Source organism: Equus quagga, chromosome 9 (genome assembly GCF_021613505.1).
Source record: "Equus quagga isolate Etosha38 chromosome 9, UCLA_HA_Equagga_1.0, whole genome shotgun sequence".
In the NCBI taxonomy this organism is placed as follows: domain Eukaryota; kingdom Metazoa; phylum Chordata; class Mammalia; order Perissodactyla; family Equidae; genus Equus; species Equus quagga.
Window position 1 is genome coordinate 71870350 of NC_060275.1, and position 22531 is coordinate 71892880.

The 22531-nt window shown below is 35.9% G+C and overlaps 1 protein-coding gene across 2 annotated transcripts in view; it reads left to right on the plus strand.

Annotated features, from left to right (window-relative positions):
• The window catches only part of ADAMTS6 (ADAM metallopeptidase with thrombospondin type 1 motif 6), a 315103-nt gene that overhangs the window by 122578 nt on the left and 169994 nt on the right, over nt 1-22531 (plus strand). For both annotated transcript variants that reach the window (XR_006890005.1, XM_046670994.1), the window contains exons 8-9: nt 16037-16080; nt 20542-20647. Coding sequence is in view for 1 of the 2 variants with exons in the window: in XM_046670994.1 (XP_046526950.1) it covers nt 16037-16080; nt 20542-20647 (150 nt within the window). In the remaining variant the exon portion in view is untranslated. The remainder of the gene's footprint in view (nt 1-16036; nt 16081-20541; nt 20648-22531) is intronic.

The window sequence follows — 22531 nt, forward strand, 5'->3', positions numbered from 1 at the left end:
GGTTTGCCAAAATTTTGTTGAGGATTTTTGCATCTATGTTCATCAGTGATATTGGCCTGTAGTTTTCCTTCTTTGTGTTGTCCTTGTCAGGTTTGGGGATCAGGGTGATGTTGGCTTCATAGAGTGTATTAGGGTGTGCTCCATCTTCCTCTATTTTCTGGAATAGTTTGAGAAGGATAGGTATTACATCTTCTTTGAATGTTTGGTAGAATTATCCAGAGAAGCCGTCTGGCCCTGGACTCTTATATTTGGGGAGGTTTTTGATTACTGTTTCTATTTCTTTACTTGTGATTGGTCTATTCAGATTCTCTATTTCTTCCTGATTCAGTTTGAGTAGGTTGTATGAGTCTAGGAATTTATCCATTTCTTCTAGGTTGTTCAATTTGTTTGCATATAGTTTTTCATAGTATTCTCTTATGATCCTTTCTATTTCTTCAGTATCTGTTGTGATTTCTCCCCTCTCGTTTCTAATTTTATTTATTTGAGACTTCTCTCTTTTCTTTTTAGTGAGTCTGGCTAAGGGTTTGTTGATTTTGTTAATTTTTTCAAAAAACCAACTCTTTGTTTCATTGATCCTTTCTACTGTCTTTTTTGTTTCAATATCATTTATTTCTGCTCTAATTTTTATTATTTCCCTCCTTCTACTGACTTTTGGCTTTGTTTGTTCTTCTTTTTCTAATTCCATTAGGTGTCATTTGAGGTTGTTTATGTAAGATTTTTCTTGCTTATTGAGGTGAGCCTGTATTGCAATGAATTTCCCTCTTAGGACTGCCTTTGTTGCGTCCCAAATAATTTGGTACGGTGTGTTTTCATTTTCATTTGTCTCCCGATAATATTTGATTTCTTCTTTAATTTCTTCAATATTCCATTGTTTGTTCAGTAGCATGTTGTTTAGTCTCCACATTTTTGGCCCTTTCCCAGTTTTAATCTTGTAGTTGATTTCTAGTTTCATAGCATTATGATCAGAAAAGATGCTTGATATTATTTCAACCCTCTTGAACTTATTGATGCTTGCTTTGTTTCCCAAGATATGGTCTATCCTTGAGAATGTTCCATGCCTGCTTGAGAAGAATGTGTAACCTGCTGTTTTTGGATGAAGTGTCCTATATATATCTATTAGGTCCATCTGATGTAATATTTTATTTAATTCTATAATTTCCTTGTTGATTTTCTGTCTGGATGATCTGTCCATTGGTGTTAATGGGGTGTTGAGGTCGCCTACTATTATTGTATTGCTGTTGCTGTCTCCTTTCAGTTTTGTTCATAGTTTCTTTACGAATTTTGGTGCTCCTGTGTTAGGTGCATATATATTTATAAGTGTTATGTCATCTTGGTGTCATCTTTTATCATTATATACTGCCCCTCTTCGTCTTTCTTTCTCTGTTTTCCTTTGAAGTATACTTTGTCTGATATAAGTATGGCAACACCTGCTTTCTTTTGTTCGTTATTAGCTTGCAGTATTGTCTTCCATCCCTTCACTTTGAGTCTGTGTTTGTCTTTGGGGCTGAGCTGTGTTTCCTGGAGGCAGTATATTGTTGGATCTTGTTATTTGATCCATCCTGCCACTCTGTTGTTCTTTGATCCATCCTGCCACTCTGTGCCTTTTGATTGGAGAGTTCAATCCATTCACGTTTAGAGTGATTATTGAAACGTGGGGGCCTACTGTTGCCATTTTATCACTTGTTTTCCAGTTCTTTTCCATTTTGTCCTGATGGACAGCTGTTGCTTTGTGTTATTGTCCTTCTGCTTATCTCCTTTGTTCTGGATTTTGTAGCCCCTTTCCTTTTTTTGATTTTTCAGGAAGGAGGTTCTTCCTGAGCATTTCTTGAAGAGGAGGTTTTGTGGCAATGAACTCCCTTAACTTCTGTTTATCTGGGAAAGTTTTTATTTCTCCGTCGTATTTGAAGGATATTTTCGCTGGGTAGAGTATCCTTGGCTGCAGGTTTTTGTCCTTCAGAGTTTTGAATATTTCATTCCAATCTCTTCTAGCCTGTAAGGTCTCTCCTAAGAAATCTGCTGATAGCCTTATGGGGTTTCCTTTGTAAATTATTTTCTTCTGCCTGACTGCCCTTAGTATTTTCTCTTTGTCATTGACTTTTGCTAGTTTCACTACCATATGCCTTGGGGTTGGTCTTTTTGCATTAATAAAGTTTGGAGATCTATTGGCTTCTGTCACATGAAGTTCCACCTCTCTTCCCAAGTTTGGAAAGTTCGCAGCTATTGTTTCTTTGAACAGGCCTTCTGCCCCGTTCTCCTTCTCTTCTCCCTCTGGTATACCTATAATCCTTATGTTGCATCTCCTAATTGAGTCGGATAATTCTCAGAGAGTTTCTTCATTTCTTTTTAGTCTTAGTTCTCTTTCCTCCTCTGTCTGCAGCATTTCTATATTCCTATCCTCCAAATTGCTAATTCTGTCCTCCATATTATCGACCCTACTGTTCAGAGAGTCCAGATTTTTCTTAATCTCCTCCATTGTGTTCTTCATCTCCAGTATTTCTAATTGGTTCTTCTTTATAGTGTCAAGCTCTTTTGTGACATAGCTCCTGAACTCATTGAGTTGTCTATCTGAATTCTCTTTTAAGTCGTTGAGTTTTTTAATAATGGCAGTTTTGAAATCATCGTCATTTAGGTTATAGATTTCATTGTCTTTGGGATTGTTTTCTGGGTGCTTATCATTTTCTTTCTGTTCTGGAGATTTAATATATTTTTTCATACTGCTTGATGGCGTGCATTTCTGCTTCCACATAGAGATAGAGTTTAGTCGCTGCTTCCACTTGTTGCAACCGGTGGGGGGTGGGCAGCTGTTTAGACTGCACCAACCAGGAACCCTGTCAGCTGTTACTGACTGGACCTGGACCCCTCCTGGTACTCACAGTGGTCCTGTGGGGTCCCTCGTCGGTTGTGGGGCAATCGCAAGGGGGCCTCAGGCTGCTGGTGCCTACTGAGCAACAAATCTACTTTTAAAGATACATTCACAATCAACCAAACTCTTGAAACTTGGCTATATGAATTCAACATGCACCACTCATTATTAATTTACAGTCAAAAATATAGCTGACAGTGGACTAGAATATATAAATTAGCATGATCAGCATATTTCTTCCTTGTAGCTAAACCACATGAAAAGCTTAATCATAATCTGAAGGCCTTTTAATAATTTTACAATGAGAAATATAAATATCCCAGGGATCAAACACCTGTAAAACATTATAGTCATTCTTTTTTTTTTTTCTTTTCCTTTTGGCAATAGGCAGATTTTATTATTTTCCCTAAATATTATTTATTTATTTATTTTTAAGATTGGCACCTGAGCTAACAACTCTTGCCAATCTTCTTTTTTTTTTTTCCTGCTTTTTTGTTCCCAACCCACTCCCAGTACATGGTTTTGTATTTTAGTTATGGGTCCTTCCAGTTGTGGCATGTGGGATGCTGCCTCAGCGTGGCCTGACAAGCAGTGCCATGTCTGCACCCAGCTATGAACCAGCGAAACTCTGGGCTGCAGAAGCAGAAGGCACAAACTTAATCACTTGGCCATGGGGCCAGCCCCCTCCCTAAATATTATTGATGACACTATTTGGGAGGAAAATCAGGCTTATGTAAGTAACTGTGGTATAAAACAACAATGTGAAACACAAGAGTGCTGTAATACTTAGAGAAGTGATAGATTACTTCAGGCTTCATGATGGATGAAGTATTTGAACTGAGCCTGAAGGATGTCTAGAATTTCACATTCGAAATGGCAGGAGAATATTGCATGAACAACATGTGGACACAAGAAAGATCAAGACCTTTTTAGAGAGTGGTGACTATATGACCAAATTTGGCTAGAGTAGAAGCCATGTGTAGGGAGAAGTAAAAGATAATTCTAACAAGATACGTTAAGGCTAGTTTTTGAGCAGAGCTCTGCTTTAGCAATAATAAACTATGTCTAAGATAGACTTGGATAAAAGATATTTGCATTCATCCCAACAAGAGATACTTAAGGATATAAATTAGGGAGTTATAAGTAGGGTTGCGACTGAAAGGATGAATAGAGTTACACTGAGGAAAGATTACTCAGTTCATGCAAAAGAAAAAAGAAAAAGGAGGACACAAAAATAACTCTAAAATGACTAAAGTTCAATCCAATAAATTGTACTCCAGTGGTGTAAATGAGTGAAAACATTTTCTCTTTCTGGTGATGCCTGATTAAACCTGATCTTAGAAAAGTTTCTAAGCTTCTTCAGGTGAAGGGAGTATGTTAGTTTTGTTCACGGTATGGTTTTCCTTACATGGTAAGGACATTTTTCTGACACATGGTAAGCTCTCAGTAAATATTAGTTGATGAAATGGCTTAATTTTTTGACCCATTAATATGAGAGAATCTTTTAGTAGATAAATTTTTGATGAATCAAAATTATTCCATTATCTACTTACCAAGGCAGTACTATATTAAATGTACCTTTAAAAATGCTTCCCTGGCAAAACAGGTTTGAAACAAAAAAACAACCCACTAATTGTGAAGAAATATTTGAAAGTCATATATCTGACAAAGGGTTAATCTCCATAATATATAAAGACCTCACACAACTCAACAACAAGAAATCATACAACCTGATCAAAAAAGGGGCAGGAGACATCAACAGACATTTCTCCAAAGAAAATATATGGATGGCCAGCAGGCACATGAAAAGATGTTAATCATCACTGATCATCAGAGAAATGCACATCAAAACTACACCAAGATATCACCTTATACCCGTTAGAATGGCAAAAATAACCAAAACAAAGAGTAGCAAATGTTGGAGAGGTTGTGGAGAAAAAGGAACCCTCATACACTGCTGGTGGGAATGCAAACTGGTGCAGCCACTATGGAAAACAGTATGTAGATTTCTCAAAAAATTAAAAATAGAAATACCATAAGACCCAGCCATCCCACTACTGGCTATCTATCCAAAGAACTTGAAGTCAACAATTCCAAAAGTCCCATGCACCCCTATGTTCATTGCAGCATTATTTGCAATAGCCAAGACATGGAAGCCCATGTGCCTAAGTGCCCATCAACTGATGACTGAATAAAGAAGATATGGTATATATATACAATGGAATACTACCCAGCCATAAAAAAGAATAAAATCGTCCTATTCACAATAACATGGATGGACCTTGAGGGTATTATGCTAAGTGAAATAAGCCAGATAGAGAAAGACAATCTCTGTATGACTCCACTCATATGTGGAAGTTAAACATGTAGACAAAGAGGACAGATTAGTGGCTACCAGGGGAAAGAGGGGGTGGGAGGTGGGCACAAAGGGTGAATTGATGCACGTACAACACGACTGACAAACAATAATGCACAATTGAAATTTCACAAGGTTGTAAAGTATCATAAACTTCATAAAAATTAAAAAAAAAAATGCTTCCCTGACAAACACACGAGAACTTCATTATCCAACTGTATTTTGATACCTTAAAATAACTTTCTTCCTATTAACTGTTGACAAGAGCATTGGGCAATGGACTTGTGGAATCATAAACTGGTAAAACCTTTCTAGGGGGCTTTAATTCCGTAAACACGAAATACCTACTGTGCTCCAGGCATTGTGCAAGGTGCTGGCATACAGTAGTGAGAGAAACAGACCAGTCCCTAATCTCAGAGATTTTGCAATCTAATGGGAAGACACATACGTGAAATGACCAGTCTAAGAAAAGCTATAAACTAAAAATTTGGGGAACTCAACAAGTATTTATTAGGGGAACCTCATCTAATCAGGGTTGACTTCCTTGAGGAAGTGCATTGGCCAGGGATCTGGAAGATTAGTAGGAGTAACCTAGCAACAAGAATGGATTCAGTAGAAAAGTGTTTCAGATAGAGGGAAGAGCAAGGTCAAAGTTCAGGAAATGAGAAGAAATATGAGTATGTTTAGGAAATGAAAAGAAGGCAAATATGGCTTGAGATTGCAAAGAGGGGACAGAGGTGGACATAAGGCTAGTGAACTGGGCAGTGGTGAGATCATGAAAATAGAATGATAACACTTCAATGTGTCTCAGTTCTAGGAATTTATGATAGAAAAATTATCAGGCAAATGTGCAAAGATATAGAGATGTTCATCGCAACTAAATTTGTATCAGTGAAAACTTGGAAACGTTTTAAGGTTTCAACAATAGGAAATTGTTTAAATATATTCACTACATCCAAACAGTGGAATTTGATAAGGCTATTAGAATGATGTGCATGTGTCTTTACTGACCTAGAAAGATGTTCAAAATATATTGGTAGCTAAAAGACAGGATGCAAACAATTTAATATCCCATTTCTGTAAATATGTAGAAATATAGTAACAATTTATTCATTGTAGATAAATGTATCATGATTTAATGACCAAAAAAATCAATGAGAAAGTTACTTAGTTGACCAGGAGGTGGCAAAGGATTGAAATGGTAATGAGGAAAGGCCCAGAGGACAAATATGATAATCTGTTAACTTGAGGTTATTGATGATTACGAAAGAGTGAAAATCCTGTATTTGTAGGCTTTTATAACTTAGATATGAAATTCTCAATCTTGTCGGCTAGATCAATATTTTACAGTGGTGTGGGGACAATTTTGCAAGGGCAAAAGACATTCCTGGCTAACTATCTCTATGATTCCCAATAGAAACACCCTAGTAGAGTGAGCAGAAAACTTGTATTATGATGTGAGTAGCCAGGGAGATATTTTACAAACCAATGATAAATTTTTAATTCATTCCATGAGCAAAAACATGGGCAGCCTCTGACATATGACAGGAATTAGTAGCTAAAAGTATGTAATACTTATTAAGCAAATAACCTTGTCATAGCTTTGAGAACTATTGTATGAGATGTTTACGTAATAATAATAAATATGTCACCTCATCAGATAGTATACATATGGTTGGTCTTAAGTTTTAGGTATTCAAAAATATCAGCAAGGGACAACTCCCATGGCCTAGTGGTTAAGTGCAGCATGCTCTGCTTTGGTAGCCCGGGTTTGGTTCCTGGGCTCAGACCTACACCACTCATCAGTGGCCATGCTGTGGCGGCAACCCATATACAAAGTAGAGGAAGATTGGCACAGATGTTAGCTCAGGGTGAATCTTCCTCAAGCAAAAAGAGGAAGATTGGCAACAGATGCTAGCTCAGGGTGGATCTTCCTCAGCAAAAAATGAGTAAATAAATAAAAAATCAGCAAGTAACTCTCCCCAGATTATTAATATCATTTAGGTAAAGACATGAATATTAATCAAAGATGTAACCTGTGAAATGAGGTACATAAACCGAACCAAATTACCTATTTATTTAACATGGTGTTATGGACTGGATAATGTTTGTGTTCTCCTAAAATTCATATGTTTATCTTAACCCCCAATGTTATGGTATTAGGAGCTGGGGCCTTTAGGAGGTGATTAGATTTAGATGAGATTTTTTGAGGGTGGAGCCCCCAGGGTGGGATTAGTGCTCTTACAGGAAGACAACAGGACCAGAGCCATTCCTCTCTCAACGATGTGAAGATACAGCAAAAATGTGGCCCTCTGCAAGTCAGAAAGAAGACACCAAATCTGCCAGCATCTTGATCTTGGACTTCCTAGCCTGTAGAACTATTAGAAATAAATGTTTGTTGTTTGTCACCCAGTTCTTGGTAATTTTTTTATTGCAACCCAAGCTGACTAATTCAGCAGTTGGTACTGAGACATGGGGTGCTGCTGTAACAAATACCTAAAACTGTGGAAGCTTTGGAACTGGATAATGAGTAGAGGCTGGAAGAGTTTTAAGGTGCATGCTAGAAGAAGCCAAGCTTGCTGTGAAGGGACTTTTAAAGGTGATTTTGGTGAGAGCTCACAAAGAAAAGAGGAGAGTTGTAGAGAAAGCTTCCATCTTCTTAGAAAATACACAAATACTCATAAGCTGAATTTTGGAGAAATATGGATTGTAAAGGCCATTTTGGTGATGTCTCTGTCAGAAATGAGGAATGTGTTATTGGACAGCGGAAAAAAGGTGATCTTTGTTATAAAGTGGCAAAGAACTTGACTGAATTATGTTTGTGTTCTAGTGTTTTGTGGAAAGTAGCACTTGTGAATGATGAAACTGGGTATTTAGCTGAGATTTCTAAGCAAAGCATTGAAAGAGTGGCTTGATTCCTCCTGACTGCTTTGAGTAAAATGCGAGAAGAGAGAAATGAATTGAAGAAGGAATTGTTAAGCAAAAAGGCATGGGAATTTAAAGATTTGGAAAACTTTTACCCTGTCCATATTGCAAAAAATGAGGGTGCATGTTCAGAAGAGAACACTAAGAGTGTGGCTGACTGACCGTTTGATAAGGAGATTAGTGTGAGTGTGAACTACCGACCTAATTAGCCATCTCAACAGAGTCAAGAATACAGTTGAGATTATATCAGGAGAAACACTGCCAGGTGGGACTAAAGGAAACAAAGAAGATAGGTAGGAATTGAAGGAAGGCTGTGAACATTCATTATCCTTCAAGAAAAGGGAAGAAGGACCCTAAAGGCAATTCAGAGATCATCAGGGCTGCTACTCCCACCAGAGTCCCAGACTGCATGGCCTGAGAGGCAGGACAGCCTCTACTTTGGTTTCAAAGGGCAGGACCACCGCCCTGCAAAGCTGCACTGGAGGGCCCAAATAGAGAGTAGAGTGGGTGAGGCCCTCATGGAGAGCCATGTGGGCAGCATTCTGCCAAGCTGAAGGTGTGGGGCCACCCTGTGGAGCCATGGGGTGATGCCACCACACCAGTGGGTCCAGAGGGAAGAACATCAGACCAAAGAGGATTATTCTCAAGCATTAAGATCTAATAGTTTTGCCATGCTGGGTTTTAGACTTACTTGGCCCTCATCACTCCTTTCTTCCTTCTGATTTCTCCCTTTTGGAATGGGAACGTCTATCCTATGCCTGTCCCACCATTGAATTTTGGAACTACGTAATTTTCATGATTTCACAGGTTCATAGCTGAAAAGAAATTTTGCCTCAGGATGAATTGTACCTAGAGTCTCAGCTTTATGTGATTCAGGTGCTATTTAGATAAGACTCTGAACTTTAGATTTGAGGCTAGAATGAGTTAAGACTCTTGGAGCTGTTGAGATGGAATGAATGTATTTGTATGGGAGAAGGACATGAACTTGGCGGGGGTAGGGATGAAATGTTGTGGACTGAATGTCCCCCTCAAATTCTAATGTTGAGTTCCTAATCACTGGTGTGTTGGTATTTGGAGATGGGGCCTTAGAGGTGATTAGGTTTAGATGAGGTGATGAGAGTAGAGCCCTCATGATGCAATTAGTCCCTTATAAGAAGAGGAAGAGACACCAGAGCTTTCTCTATCTCCATAAGTAAGCATCAATGAAAGGCCATGTGAGCATACAAGGAGAAATCTGCTGTACACAAGCTAGGAAGCAGGCTCTCACCAGATACCACATCTGCTGGGACCTTCATCTTGGACTTCCTAGCCTCCAGAACTGTGAGAAATAGATGTCTGTTGTTTAAGCCACCCAGACTATGGTATTCTGTTACAGCAGCCCATTATAAAATAAGTGGTCTTATAATCTTTTTCATTTATCATAAAGAGTGGTATACATTCTTGCATATGAGTTAAAATAATTCTTTCTTTCTATTATTTTGTTACAATTGTTTTTAGAACTGAAGCCAGTTTTATAATGGTGCTGCCTTAGTACATGTAAAGAAAGCAGAGAAGTGCTGTGTTGCTATCACTTGGCTTTCACCACCACATCTAAGAGAACTAAATGAGACACCACAGTACATAGGGCATTCTGTTTGGAAGTAAGTCTGTGACTCAGTGTTAAACAAATGAGACTCAAAGTTTAGATTTCGATTCATTCCATTTTCAAAACTAAATCATTGGAAGGAACACTTCTTTGCAATGATTGTTTCTCTTACATAAGAATGGAATGTAGTTTTTGGAAAAGGTTTTAGGAACCCATACATGTGTTTCATCATAGTAAGGCAGTGCTCTATTTTGCAGACCTTAAAATGGGACTTAATCATTTGTTTGGTCAGTTTCTTCTGATAGCCATGCCCAGCCAAAAGTGATTAGGAGATTAAAGAGTTGAAAGTATCTACAGCAGAAAAGTAAGTATACCAATGTTATAGTAACAGATATTCAACCAACTCTGGTTTTGATCTTGCTCCATCAATCCAATTGTATGAATTTAGGGTAAGAGAATGACAATGTGTGCATTCATCTACTCATCCAAAAGCAGAACCCTGATTTCCTTTAGATTTCTGACTTTATGTAGATTCCCTAAGATCGTGTTTCTTAGTTTTTCTTTTTTCATCTGCCCTGAGTTCTCTATTATTCTTTTATGAAAAGAAAACAGAAAAAGGTACCACAGTGATAAGGTGGGATTTTTTTTGTTTTTTGGGTTTTTTTGTGAAGAAGATTGGCCCTGAGCTAACATCTGTTGCCAATTCTCCTCTGTTTGCTTGAGGAAGATTGTTGCTGAGCTAACATCTGTACCAATCTTTCTCTATTTTGTGTGGCATGCCACCACAGCGTGGCTAGATGAGGAGCACTAGGTCCATGTCCGGGATCCTAACCTGTGAACCCCAGGCCGCTGAAGCAGAGAGCGCGAACTTAATCACTGTGCCACTGGGCTGGCCCTGATAAGGCGTTCTTTCTGTTCAAATTCAGAAGCCGGAGAACCTTTTCTAATCATATTTCAGCTTTTCTCTTGCTTCTTAAGACTCCGGTGTACTTCTTAGCCTAGCCTGTAGTTTAGACCAAAGGCCTAGGTTTAGGGGCTCTTGCCACATCTGGAGGTCAAAATTTAGTAGAGATTAATTTGTTTAGAGAGTGCTAAGAGTGGACAGTGGGGAACTCCTTTTCCTCAGTCTCTTCTATGTTCAATTTGCGTGGCAAGATAATTCCTAAAAGCACACCATTCATATCTTTAGGCTAAAACAAGATTCCTTGCATTATTTTTCTTTGCAATTTTTCCTGAAGTGACTCAGTTTTGGAGGAAAATAAGGCAAAATCATAGTATGACAGAGAAGCGTTGATAGGATATAGAGTAAATTTGATGCAAGGTAAAAATGAGAAAGTAAGGAGAAAGAAAGGCGTGCAGTGTGAAGTTTGTGAGGATTACCATGGCATACTGTTGAAAAATGATGTTTGAAGGGAAGACATGAGAAGACTGAGAGATATATATAGGAACTAAAATAAGCTGGTTGATACTTGACTTAATTTGAGAAATCATGGTTTAAGTGTAGTATAGCTTGAATTTAGGTAACTTCTCAAGATTCTGACCATTTGTAGAAATATGAGACTGACTGCAAAGAGAATAGTTTGTAGGAAGGGAAAGAATCAGAAATTTATACATGAAAAAGAAGGAAAAATAGTTATGAGAGAATATGTGAAATAAGAAATAACACACAAAAGAGAAATTAAAAAAGGTAAAATGTTAAAGAATAGTAAGTTTATAAAAATATAAAGAAACTGAATTAAAGCAATTTTTAACTTTTTTAATGTCTCAGCACTTGTGCTGAACATTTTGTTATGTACAGGTAACACATTGTTGGGTGAGCACACACAATCAAGGTATGAAAATATATTTGTATTAATCAATTTTTATTGAAGTGGAAAATCAATACAGTTCAGGAAGTTTAACTTGAATAGAAACAGGCTTTTTAGATTTATCATTCCTAATTTTTATATAACTACAATTTGATTCTATATTATGTAATTCATGGATAAGACCGTGTAAAGTTTTTAATTCATGGCTGAAGTCTTCCTCTTGCTCACAATTATAATAATAGCCTAAAGAAGAGAAATCTTTTAGGAGTATGTATTATAGTGGATATAGCCACATGTAAATTATTTTTCTTATTACTATATCACCTCTTCCTTTCATCAATCAGGAATTTTTATTGTTTCAAACTGACCTAGGCTAATATGATCAAGCAAACTCTTAGGGTTTGGTGAGTGAGTATTGTTATCAGTTATAATGAAGGGAGTTTTAGATCAAATTCCATTAAGCATACACCTATTTATTAAACAAACAAGGAGGCATAAGAGAGTTCATAGTCCTCGTTTTATAAGCTTGAAGACGTTCCAGCTGTCTGTTATTTAGGTGCTCTGACAACACTTTGCATGAAAAATGCACTCAATAAATACATGAACATATTTTGGGGACAGAATTCTGTTGCTGTTGTGTCTCTGAAATATGTCTCTGAAATATTTTGGCTGATCTACAGATCTGGAACACCACTAATTTCTTTCTTCAATGAAAAACACATTTTCAACATTTATTAAACATTTATTAGACTAATTATCAATTATCTCTTGTGTTCATCATCAGAAACAGGCATAGTTGGAATACTTTCTGATTAAATGTTAGTTATACAGAAATATGTATATATTATATATTGGGGGAATATATATATAAAAAATATATACATATATATTATATATATAAAAAATGGAGTAAAAATCATTATATTTTTCTTACTTTCCCATCTCTTCCTTATATACTCATTGTTATCCTCCCAGATTTTTATCTGTATACAAACTCAATCTGTATACACACTCACATAAATATACTTAAAAAGAAAACTTTCCTACTATATCAACTAATTTTTAAGTTTCTATTTTGGAAAAAACAAATCTGGTTTGCCATTCAAGGTAACTAATATTAATACTCTGCCCTCCCCAAATTGAATTTCTAAATTGATTTTCTGATATTTTGTATACATTCATGTTCAGCCTCTCTGGACTTCTCATAGTTCCCTGCATGTGCCGTACCCTTTCTAGATTCTGTTCTTTTGATTATTCTGTTCTCTGCTTGGAATGTCTTTAGTTTTCTTTTTTATCTGGCTAAGTCTTCAGATATCATGTCCTATATGAATCTATTTCCTAATTTTTTGTTGTGGAATTGCTCCTTGCTCTATATTTTCATAGTATCTTGTGTATAACTTAATTATGGCAATAATAGTCATTATAATAGCTAACAAGTATTGGCTCTATTATGTGTAAGTTTAACTTATTTTTACATTTATTTTATTTGATTGTTTTTCTGCATTATTTTGTCACTTATCTGCTTATGTGTCTTTTCCCAAATAGACCACAACTAACTTACTTATCCATCTTTAGATTCTAGTATATGACACTATACCTGAGCATATGATAGGTGCTCAGCAAATCCATATTTTGAAAGAATGAATGTAAAAATGTTCTTCAGTGCTTGGTATCAAAGGTAAATGCATAGATCATAACTGCTTTCTGTGAATATGGAATAGAGAGGGGTACAGTGTGAATTGAATGCAAAAACCAAGAGAAAATAGCATGCCTTTTCCCTATAGAATGTCTTATAGAGAATTATACAAGTATGTTAGAGGATTGGGGAAAGACGAAGAAAGTGAAAATAGAATTACCTTAGTCTAAGATGCTTTAGCTTGCATCATTTGTTGATAGCTTTAGCCTTTATGTAGGTATTTTGGGCAGTCATGGCAAATTGAGATAATATTCATCATGAGTGTAAAATAAAATGTGTGGACAAAATGAGAGCAACGAGAGGAGATGAGAAAGGACTGTTTTGAGGTAGCAATATAAGTAGTATTTGTCTGTGGTCTTCAAGCTTTTTGCTTAATTTGCCTCCTACAATAATTTTGAAAAATTGTGTGCCACGTTGCATATTTTAAAGTTGATGTCTAAAATACTTTTTATCCTAAGTTTAAGTAGCTACAGAGACTATAGTTAAAAACATATTATATGCTGTATATATGCTTTAAATAAATTCTGTCAAAACTTTGGAGCTGACTAGTTCATTCAGTCACGAAAAATGTTCACCATTTAATCTAGTTGGCTAACTCAGTCCTCATTGCCAAACTGCTTAGCTAAGTCAGACTTGTCTGTCAATAACAAGCCTGACTTCATTTTTTAGATCAAATGTACATGTTAATACACTCCGTGACAACCATCTCACTTCTGAATTCTAATTGTGAGATAGACTTATATCTTGATTTTATAAACAGTCAGACTGGCAGAAAGACAGAGTCTTGCCAGGATGAAATAAGCATCATCCCCCTCAGTTTTTCTTGCTTTGCTCATTGGGATTATCCTACAGGATTACTGCATTCTTGAGTTATCCCTTTGTATTATGCTCTGGAGACTTTTACACCCGGGGAGCAATGTACCATAACAAGGTTTGGGATGGGTGAGAAGTATGCTTTCTTTTTTGTAAAGTAGAAACAGGGCGATTATGAGAGGCAAAAGAGGAGTGGAACACTGGTGGCTTGCAGGTGGATTCTCAGGCACATCAGTTGTAGGAAAGGGCACATATGAAAGTTAGGGATTTGGAAATAGATTCCATTTAAACATTTATATCTGCATTACTCATGAAAAGTCTTCGTTTACATTTTCTTGAAGCCTGCTGGTGTGGGTTGTGTCTATGTAACGTCATAGGCATTACAGGCTATGATCACAGATAAATTGATTGTGACACCCAGAATATACTTTCTGTTGCTTTGGTAAACACGCCAAGTACCCTCTCTATATCTTACATTCAAGAGTGTACCAGATACTGCAATCTCATGCCTGCCAATTACAAGAGAAGAGAGGGGATGACTGTGTGACTGGTCAGAAGAGAAAGTTATGCAAGAGGAGAAATCCGTTTCCTCAAATGTAAAGTGAACAAGATGAAGGGTTTGAAATTCTAAAAACAGGCAAAGGGAATCTCCAGGGATTTTAATGAGTTCAACAACACAGTGATATGCTGACTGTAATATTTGTTTCTTGGACATACATTTTGATCTGATGAACAAAAATGAGATTAATTACTAACCCCTTCCCCCAATAATATGGACTAGCCATTATTTATATACAATAAAAGAAAACTTTTACAACGTAGATTTTCCTGTAGTTTGTGAAATTTTGTTTTTTACCTGAAAAGCTTTTCGTTTCTGGAATAAAACATAGGCAAATAAAAATGTTTAGTCTTCTTAAATTTCTTTTTTATTCTTACTTTACAAACTCTGAATACTTTTGGTTTTAAAGATTGGTTTACGAGGATATTATAAAAATGCTTAAAATAAATGTTCACATCAATATTGATTTAGCATTCTAAATGTAATGTATTTTAAAATGTGCAACATTGCTTTATGGACGCCACCTTTTGTACTGAGTTATAATGCAGTACCACATTAGAATAAATCTGACCAACATTAGACAAGCTTTCTGTTGAGCTATTTGATTAGCTGTTTGTGAAGTCACTTAAAAATATTTGTGTTGGGGGCCAGCCCCAGTGGTTAAGTTCGCACGCTCTGCTTTGGCGGCCCAGGGTTTGGATCCTGGATGTGGACATGGCACTGCTCATTAGGCCATGTGGAGGTGGCGTCCCACATGCCACAACTAGAAGGACCCACAACTAAAATATACAACTATATACTAGGGGGATTTGGGGAGAAAAAAAAAGCAGGAAAAAAATATTTGTGTTAATCACACAATTGCTAGTATACAACTAGGAAAACTATGTGATATCAATTTTATTCCCATTACTGTATTGTAGTAGTTCTTTGTTTAAAAACAAACAGACAAACAAACAAACAAGAATCTGTGTTAGAGTCGAAGGAACTCCAAATAGTGCTTGTAGCTCAGAAGTATAAAATACAATCTGTGGCTATAATAAGAAAATATTCCAGCAGGTTCAAAAGAGCTTGGGAATAAAAAGCCACCTATTTGCTTTTGTAGAAGCAGTAGCAATCTGTAGACAAGCTATTCTAGCTTCAAAACAGTATGGTAGATGATTTTATGGAACTCACGATTACAAAAATCCACTTTAACCTTCCTTTCTTACTGGCAGGTGTCCTACTGGCTTGCAGCCAGAGGCTGTGAGTGTAGTGCAGCCGGCTGAGTCCCCCAGAGTGCTGAAAATGCCAGCACTCCAGCTGGCTGCTCATAATTGCGCTGATTGTGGTCTGACAACCAGAGTTCCAAGACAGAAATGTGATAAATATACAAAAATATTTTACAAATTTGATCAGATTATAAATTTCGTCTCTCTTTTTTCTCCTCTATAGATATGATATCTGCACTTATAAAAATAAGCCCTGTGGAACACTGGGTAAGTTTTTTATAAAGGGAAGATAGTTCAGATTGTCTTTTTGGTCAATGGCTTTACCTTTTATTATTCATTTGGTAATTTTCCTTTCTGGCACATCTGAAATTACTCCTATAAATTGTTAAACCTGACCTTTGCGGATATGTCACTTACCGTGAAACACGTAGAATGATGATTAAAAACAACTTAGAAGCTGCTTCAAAATCATTGAACAATAATGATAAATCAAAAGTTGCCATTCATTTTCATATAATCCATCTCTATAATGTATTTTCCGAAAATACCAAGGAGTTTGAGAGCAGATGAAAGCAACCAGCATCTTCAAATCTCAGGCTAGGAAAGGATAAGAAGAAAAGGCTGGGGGCTATTTAAAGGAGAGGCATTAAGAACAGTACTTCTTTTGGTACAATTTTGTGGAAAGCATATATCCCCATAAATTAAGATATTATTGGAAATTTTTATTACATGAACAAAAAAGGGGCAATTTTGTAAAATATAGCCAGAGGTGGAGAGGACGGGATTATCTTTTTTGTCCTCCCGCAATATCATTTGTTTTGTGAAAAACACTTCTGTAGTATTCTAGAATTTAAAAAAAAATCCCCTTATGTTCCGGAGCGTAACTTCATACTGGTTAAAAGTTAACTGTACGAGGCCAGCCCCATGGCCGAGTGGTTAAATTTTCGCCCTCTGGTTTAGCGGCCCAGGGTCTCACCCGCCCAGGGTTTTGCCAGTTCGGATCCTGGGTGTGGGCGTGGCACTGCTCATTGGGCCATGCTGGGACAGCATCCCACATGCCACAACTAGAAGGACCCACAACTAAAAATATACAATACAACTATGTACCGGGGGGGTTTGGGGAGAAAAAGGAAAAATAAAGTCTTAAAAAAAAAGTTAACTGCAAATACAAGTAGGGGAAAATAGTAGCTTTCAAGTAGACTAAATTATTAAGCAACTAGAGTTATTTAAAAAACAGGAACTTTTTTCTAATAATATTTTTAGTGTCATAGAGACATTTTACAGACTCAGAAGTTAATCAACTGAAGGCAAATTCTCTCTGGCAAGTCTCAATTTTCTTATCTGTAAAAGAATAGTTATGAAATCTAGTCCTATGCACCTCATAAGAATTTTGGGAAGATCACATTTAAGGATGAGGTGGGAGAAAAAGTGTTACCCAAATTCCTTAGGAATTCAGTGAAACATCTCTTCGGAGATTAAAATTTCTCTTGATAATTTTTCTCTGCCTTCCCAGGCTTCCCTTACCCCATTTCCCTCAGGATTTATGGCAAGAGAAGAAATCCCAATTAGCCAATGATAAACAAGTATTACGGTGGAGAAGTTTGCTAGTTAACAAGCAGAAAGAGCTCTCTTTGCTGAGAGGCTCAAATCAAAAAGACTTTCTTCATAGTGTTTTAGGTTAACAAAACCAACGTAATCCAAAGGAGGGGACCTTGAAATGAAAACAATAACTGGCTTTGACAGTTTCAGTGCGTTACATTTTACAGTTTATTTAGCCCTTTCTTCCTCAGTTTCCTTATCTATGGTGTCGTAGTAATATCTGCCCTTATGCTGCAGGGATATTGTTAAAATAATGTAAGGAAGAAACTATAAAGGTGTTTCATAAAGAATGCTATAATAAATGGACTCTTATTCGTATTTAATGTAGAAATCGTATGTACTCTTTAACTGACCCACCTCTATTATTGTTCAAATTCTGTAAGCATTTACTAAGTGCTTAATCAATTTTAGGTACAATACACACTAAACCTCAAAGAAGGTACAGGCTAGACCTTGTATTTTTCTAGTATATATATTTTGAGGAAATGAATATGTATAGATATACACAGATATATACATCTGTATCTATACATATTCTATTCTGCTTTTTGAAGGTAGATTATTTACATTGAGATATGTTCTTCCTTGAGATGTTAGTATAACACTGCCTAGTACTTTTGTTGTCATTTTGCCAAAGTAGCTTTGAGATATTTTCCTACTCTACTCTCATTTTTTTTCAAAATAATGTGTTCCAATTTTGATAGTTTACTAATTTCTAGAATCAATACATTAATACTTGGGTACATGTCAATGCATTTTTAAGCTCAATATAAATTATTTTTCAAATAAAAAACATTATAAATTATTTTTATACTATCCCATGGTGAAAACTGAGTGAACTGCATATTTATACATGTGTTTACCATCATATGTGGAAAATATATTATCAGTACAGAATTGATCAGGTTATTTCTTTTTGAATGGTCATTCTGGTAACTTTCATGTTGATTTTTATGCCGATTCTTGCATATTTTCTTGCTTAGTACTTCTGATGACCAATTGTAACATGGCTAAATAGATTTAAGGGTGCAAACTGTGGCCATCAAACTTAGGAGATCTAAATGACCCAAATAGTATCAAACCCCTATTAACACAATGACACATAAGAACTTTGATAGCTTCAATTTTATAGGAATACAGAAAATAGTGTGGGGTTATGAAAATACATTAGTATCTAAATTATTCTTTTATTTTAGTTAATATTTACCTTTATATTTTCAACAAGTAGTGGTTATTTTCCAAATATGTTCTTTCTTAAGTTGTTCTTTCAGTAGAGCTAACAATTTTATATCAGATGCGGCGGTAAATCCGTGGTTGCAAATACACCTTGAGGAGTCATTGAGAATTCTCAACTAAAAATGCAGCCACATGGCACATACCAAACAACAACGACAACATCAAACAAAAAGCTAACCCACGCGATAATATATTTTTGGAAATATAAGAAATGTTAATTTAGCAATAATTTTTCTAGCAATTCTTTTTTTTAAGCCAAATTTCATGAAGCTCAAAATGAAGATGGTATTCAGAGTGACTTCATTTTTCCCATATCAAGAACCATATTGAACCCAATAGTTTAACATACTTAAGCTGCAGATACTGTACTGCAAACTTTTTTTGTAATCTTTCTCTCTCCCTCTTTCTCTCAGTGGAATTTGAAAGTAAGGTACGTTAAATATTTTTGATTAACCACAAAATTAAGTCGTCTTGCCTCAATTATTCCCTCTTTTTACTTCCTCTTCTTCAGGTCACAAGACTTCTAAGTGAATGGACAGGCAGCACAAGGGTATCGCTAGTATTTGTATAATAACTGTGAGGCAGAAATCAACCCCTTCTGTAACTTCCCCTTCCACATAAAACAGTGGGAAAAACAAACAATGTATTACCAAATAGAGCACTAACCTCAACTCTGTTTCAATGTGGTTATTATTTCAATATTTTATACTGGAAGATATGGAGAAACACAATTTCTAGAGCTTTCTTGTCAGTAAAAATATGAATTGAATAGCTTTTACTACTGTTCAAAATTAGTGCAAATGGGAAATTGTACCTAGCAGAGGACATTGTTTATTGCATTCAATAAATAGTCATTGAATTGGATTGAAATCGCTTTTGGTGGGAAGTTAATTCTCAGTATTTGAGTGACAATAGTAGACTACTAACATGTGAAATTTTTTCCTACCTTTACTTTAGTTTCTCTTAAATAATTTTTGTCTCTATGTGTGTGAAGTATCATTTGGCATTGTTTCCTTATAAACGTGACATTTTGTCTTTCATACAAAAATTTTTTCTAAGCACTGTTTTAAAGTTGCATACTAATTCACAGAGCATGACGTTCATCTGGAAGTAAATGTTAAATCCTCTGTATACTAAAATTCCCATGGGAAGAATACCTTGAGTAACATAACATTTCACTAGAATCAGTGAATTAACACCAAAATTTTTGTTTTATTAGTAAAACTCTAACTTATCGAAGGGGGATGGGAGAGGGGAGAGCTACACTGAATGTGTAAATGACTTTCATCCCATTAAAATGCTTAAAGAAATTATTGCATCACTATCAGGACTAATTTCAGAAGATTAAAAAAATCCAAAAACCTCTCATCTTTACAGTTCTTTTTCTTTTGAATCATTCATTTTTGTTTTTATAAAAATGTCATTTTAAAAAACCATTTGGGATTCTCTCTCTTTTTTTTTTTTTGGTAACTAAAAAGTTGCTTGTATATTTTTATGAACCCATTAAACTTAAACAGATCTCTTTAGAAAAATAATGTCGATATATTTTGCTTTCTACAGCCTGAAGAATGTTAAAATAGAAATGCTTTCTTGAATTCCCTCTTCTGGCTCAAGTTACTAGGTGGTCCCAAGTTACCAGAAGTAAAATTTATAAATCTAACCCCTAGTCTAGACATTTTCCAGCACTGACTGCAGTTCAAAAAATATTAATGTCTAGCCGGCAAAGTGAAACTCCCCCCAGTGATTTTGCAAATGACTAGAAAGTTAACCTTTTGCCAACTGCTCCTTCTGTGCATGGAGGTTATTAAAAAGAATCCAGGCATTTATAAGTATGGGCTTTTTAAGACTGAAACACCTTGGCTTGACCCTTTGTGTCTCCTTCTGTTTATTCAGGCTTGGCCTCTGTGGCTGGAATGTGTGAGCCTGAAAGGAGCTGCAGCATTAATGAAGACATTGGCCTGGGTTCAGCTTTTACCATTGCACATGAGATTGGTCACAAGTGAGTGAGTTTAAGAAAATCAAAATAAATTTTAGAACTCCACTCTTTTGAGCAACTCATAACTACTGTGTGGAACGCCTGTGCTCAACCATATTTTACTGCCTTTTTGTCTGATTTCAATAGAGAATGTTATCATTTGAGTATTGGGATAAATCATCTTAAGAACTGGAGAGTTGTTAAATAATCTTTCTGATTCAATGATTAGTGTGCTTGGAGTGGTGACTATACCCCACTTAAGTTTTGTTATCTACATTTGAAATGAGTCAGCATTAGCATGGTCTACTCAACACTGTTTCTCAAAGTCAAATTGTTTAATGATTTTTCTTTTCCTCAAGTGACAATACATATATATTTTAAAATCATCATTGACACTACTACCATAAATTATTCCTTGAGTTTTCACTCTTCATACAGCTGTGAGCATACCTTTTCCAAGCATAAGGCTTGTGCAATCATTGCTATGGAACTTGTATTTTTTAGATATACTTGTATGTCGTTGACAAAAAAACCTAATGTTGCAAAAGCAGTGAGATATCATCCTCACCCGTTTTTAGGTGGATCTGGAGTTTTCAATATTTGTTTTAAATAAATTTGTGCCAAAAACTATCCTGTGGGTCCCCCATCATCCCACATCCTAATAGCAATAAAACTCTTACTTTCTTTGTTTCAAACAATAGGCAATAGTAAATGTAAAAGTTTGCCCACATGTGGAGGGAGAGAAGTTTGAAAACTTTAAATGATAGTTAAACATTTTTAACTAAAACAAGCAGCCTATTTGCAAGAACTCCTGACATTTGTATGATTTAAGTTTTACATTTTACAGTCTGCTTTTTGGTAGAGAAATAGATGGGGAAAAAAGAACAAATAAGAATGAATGTTTATTATACACTTGCCTCAGAGGTCATTCCTGAGATAAATCTGTAGTTCAGCTTTTTTTTTTTTTCCGAAGTGGAGAGTTAAGTTGGGTCAGTCTGTTGCATTATTTTGAAAATTGCAATTTAAACTTTACCAAATTGGTATTGATTTATGTGTAAATTTAAGTAACTAGCAAGTTTCAAATCTGACGTGGTTCATACACAGGGAAAAGTCAGTATTACACTTTTAATGAAGTCCTAAAAATATTGGTATTCTAGTTTCCATTGCAATAAACAGCAGGGGAACAAAAGGGAAAAGCTCTCTTAACCAGTCAGTCATCAACTCACTTAAAAATCTGGCTCATTAATGACTGTCATAATCTTATGCAACCAGACTGAATTTAATAGGTTCTGTAAGATTTAATTAAATTGAAAGGTTAGGACAAGTAACATACAGTGGATGAATAATGTGTGTATGAGAGTACTGTTACCTCATGCAGTCACAAGTTGATCAATGTCAGTATATGTATTATAAGTCCCATTCTTGTATTTGCTTAAATAGCCGAGGTGAGGGTTTATTGCTCTTTGTATCTTTTATTAAGATTCTAACTGGGCTACTCCCAGGCTTCCTAGATATTTTTGTCAGCCTTATGGGTAATTCCTTTTAATTCTTCCTAAGATGAATGATTTGTACCTTATGTAGAAGAATTATGAAAGAGAAGTAGAATGTCTCTTAAGATTAATGTGCCTTGGAGTAACTCTATTTCACAGCTAATTCCTGTTTGATAGTGTGAGAGTTAAAAATGGGGGAGGGGAATCCGCAGAATCCTTTATACTGAGAGTCAGAAGAAATGCTGCCCTTCAAAAATGTTATTTGACAGACTAAAAATTGGCTTGCTTTCCATGTCCAGTTGATTACTATGTCATTGTCCCCTTCTACCTCTTTTCCCAGACAACTAGGCAGGATGTGTTTAACATACTATCTGTTTCAATATGTCAGATTATAATTTGGTCAGTTAGGGAAAAATCT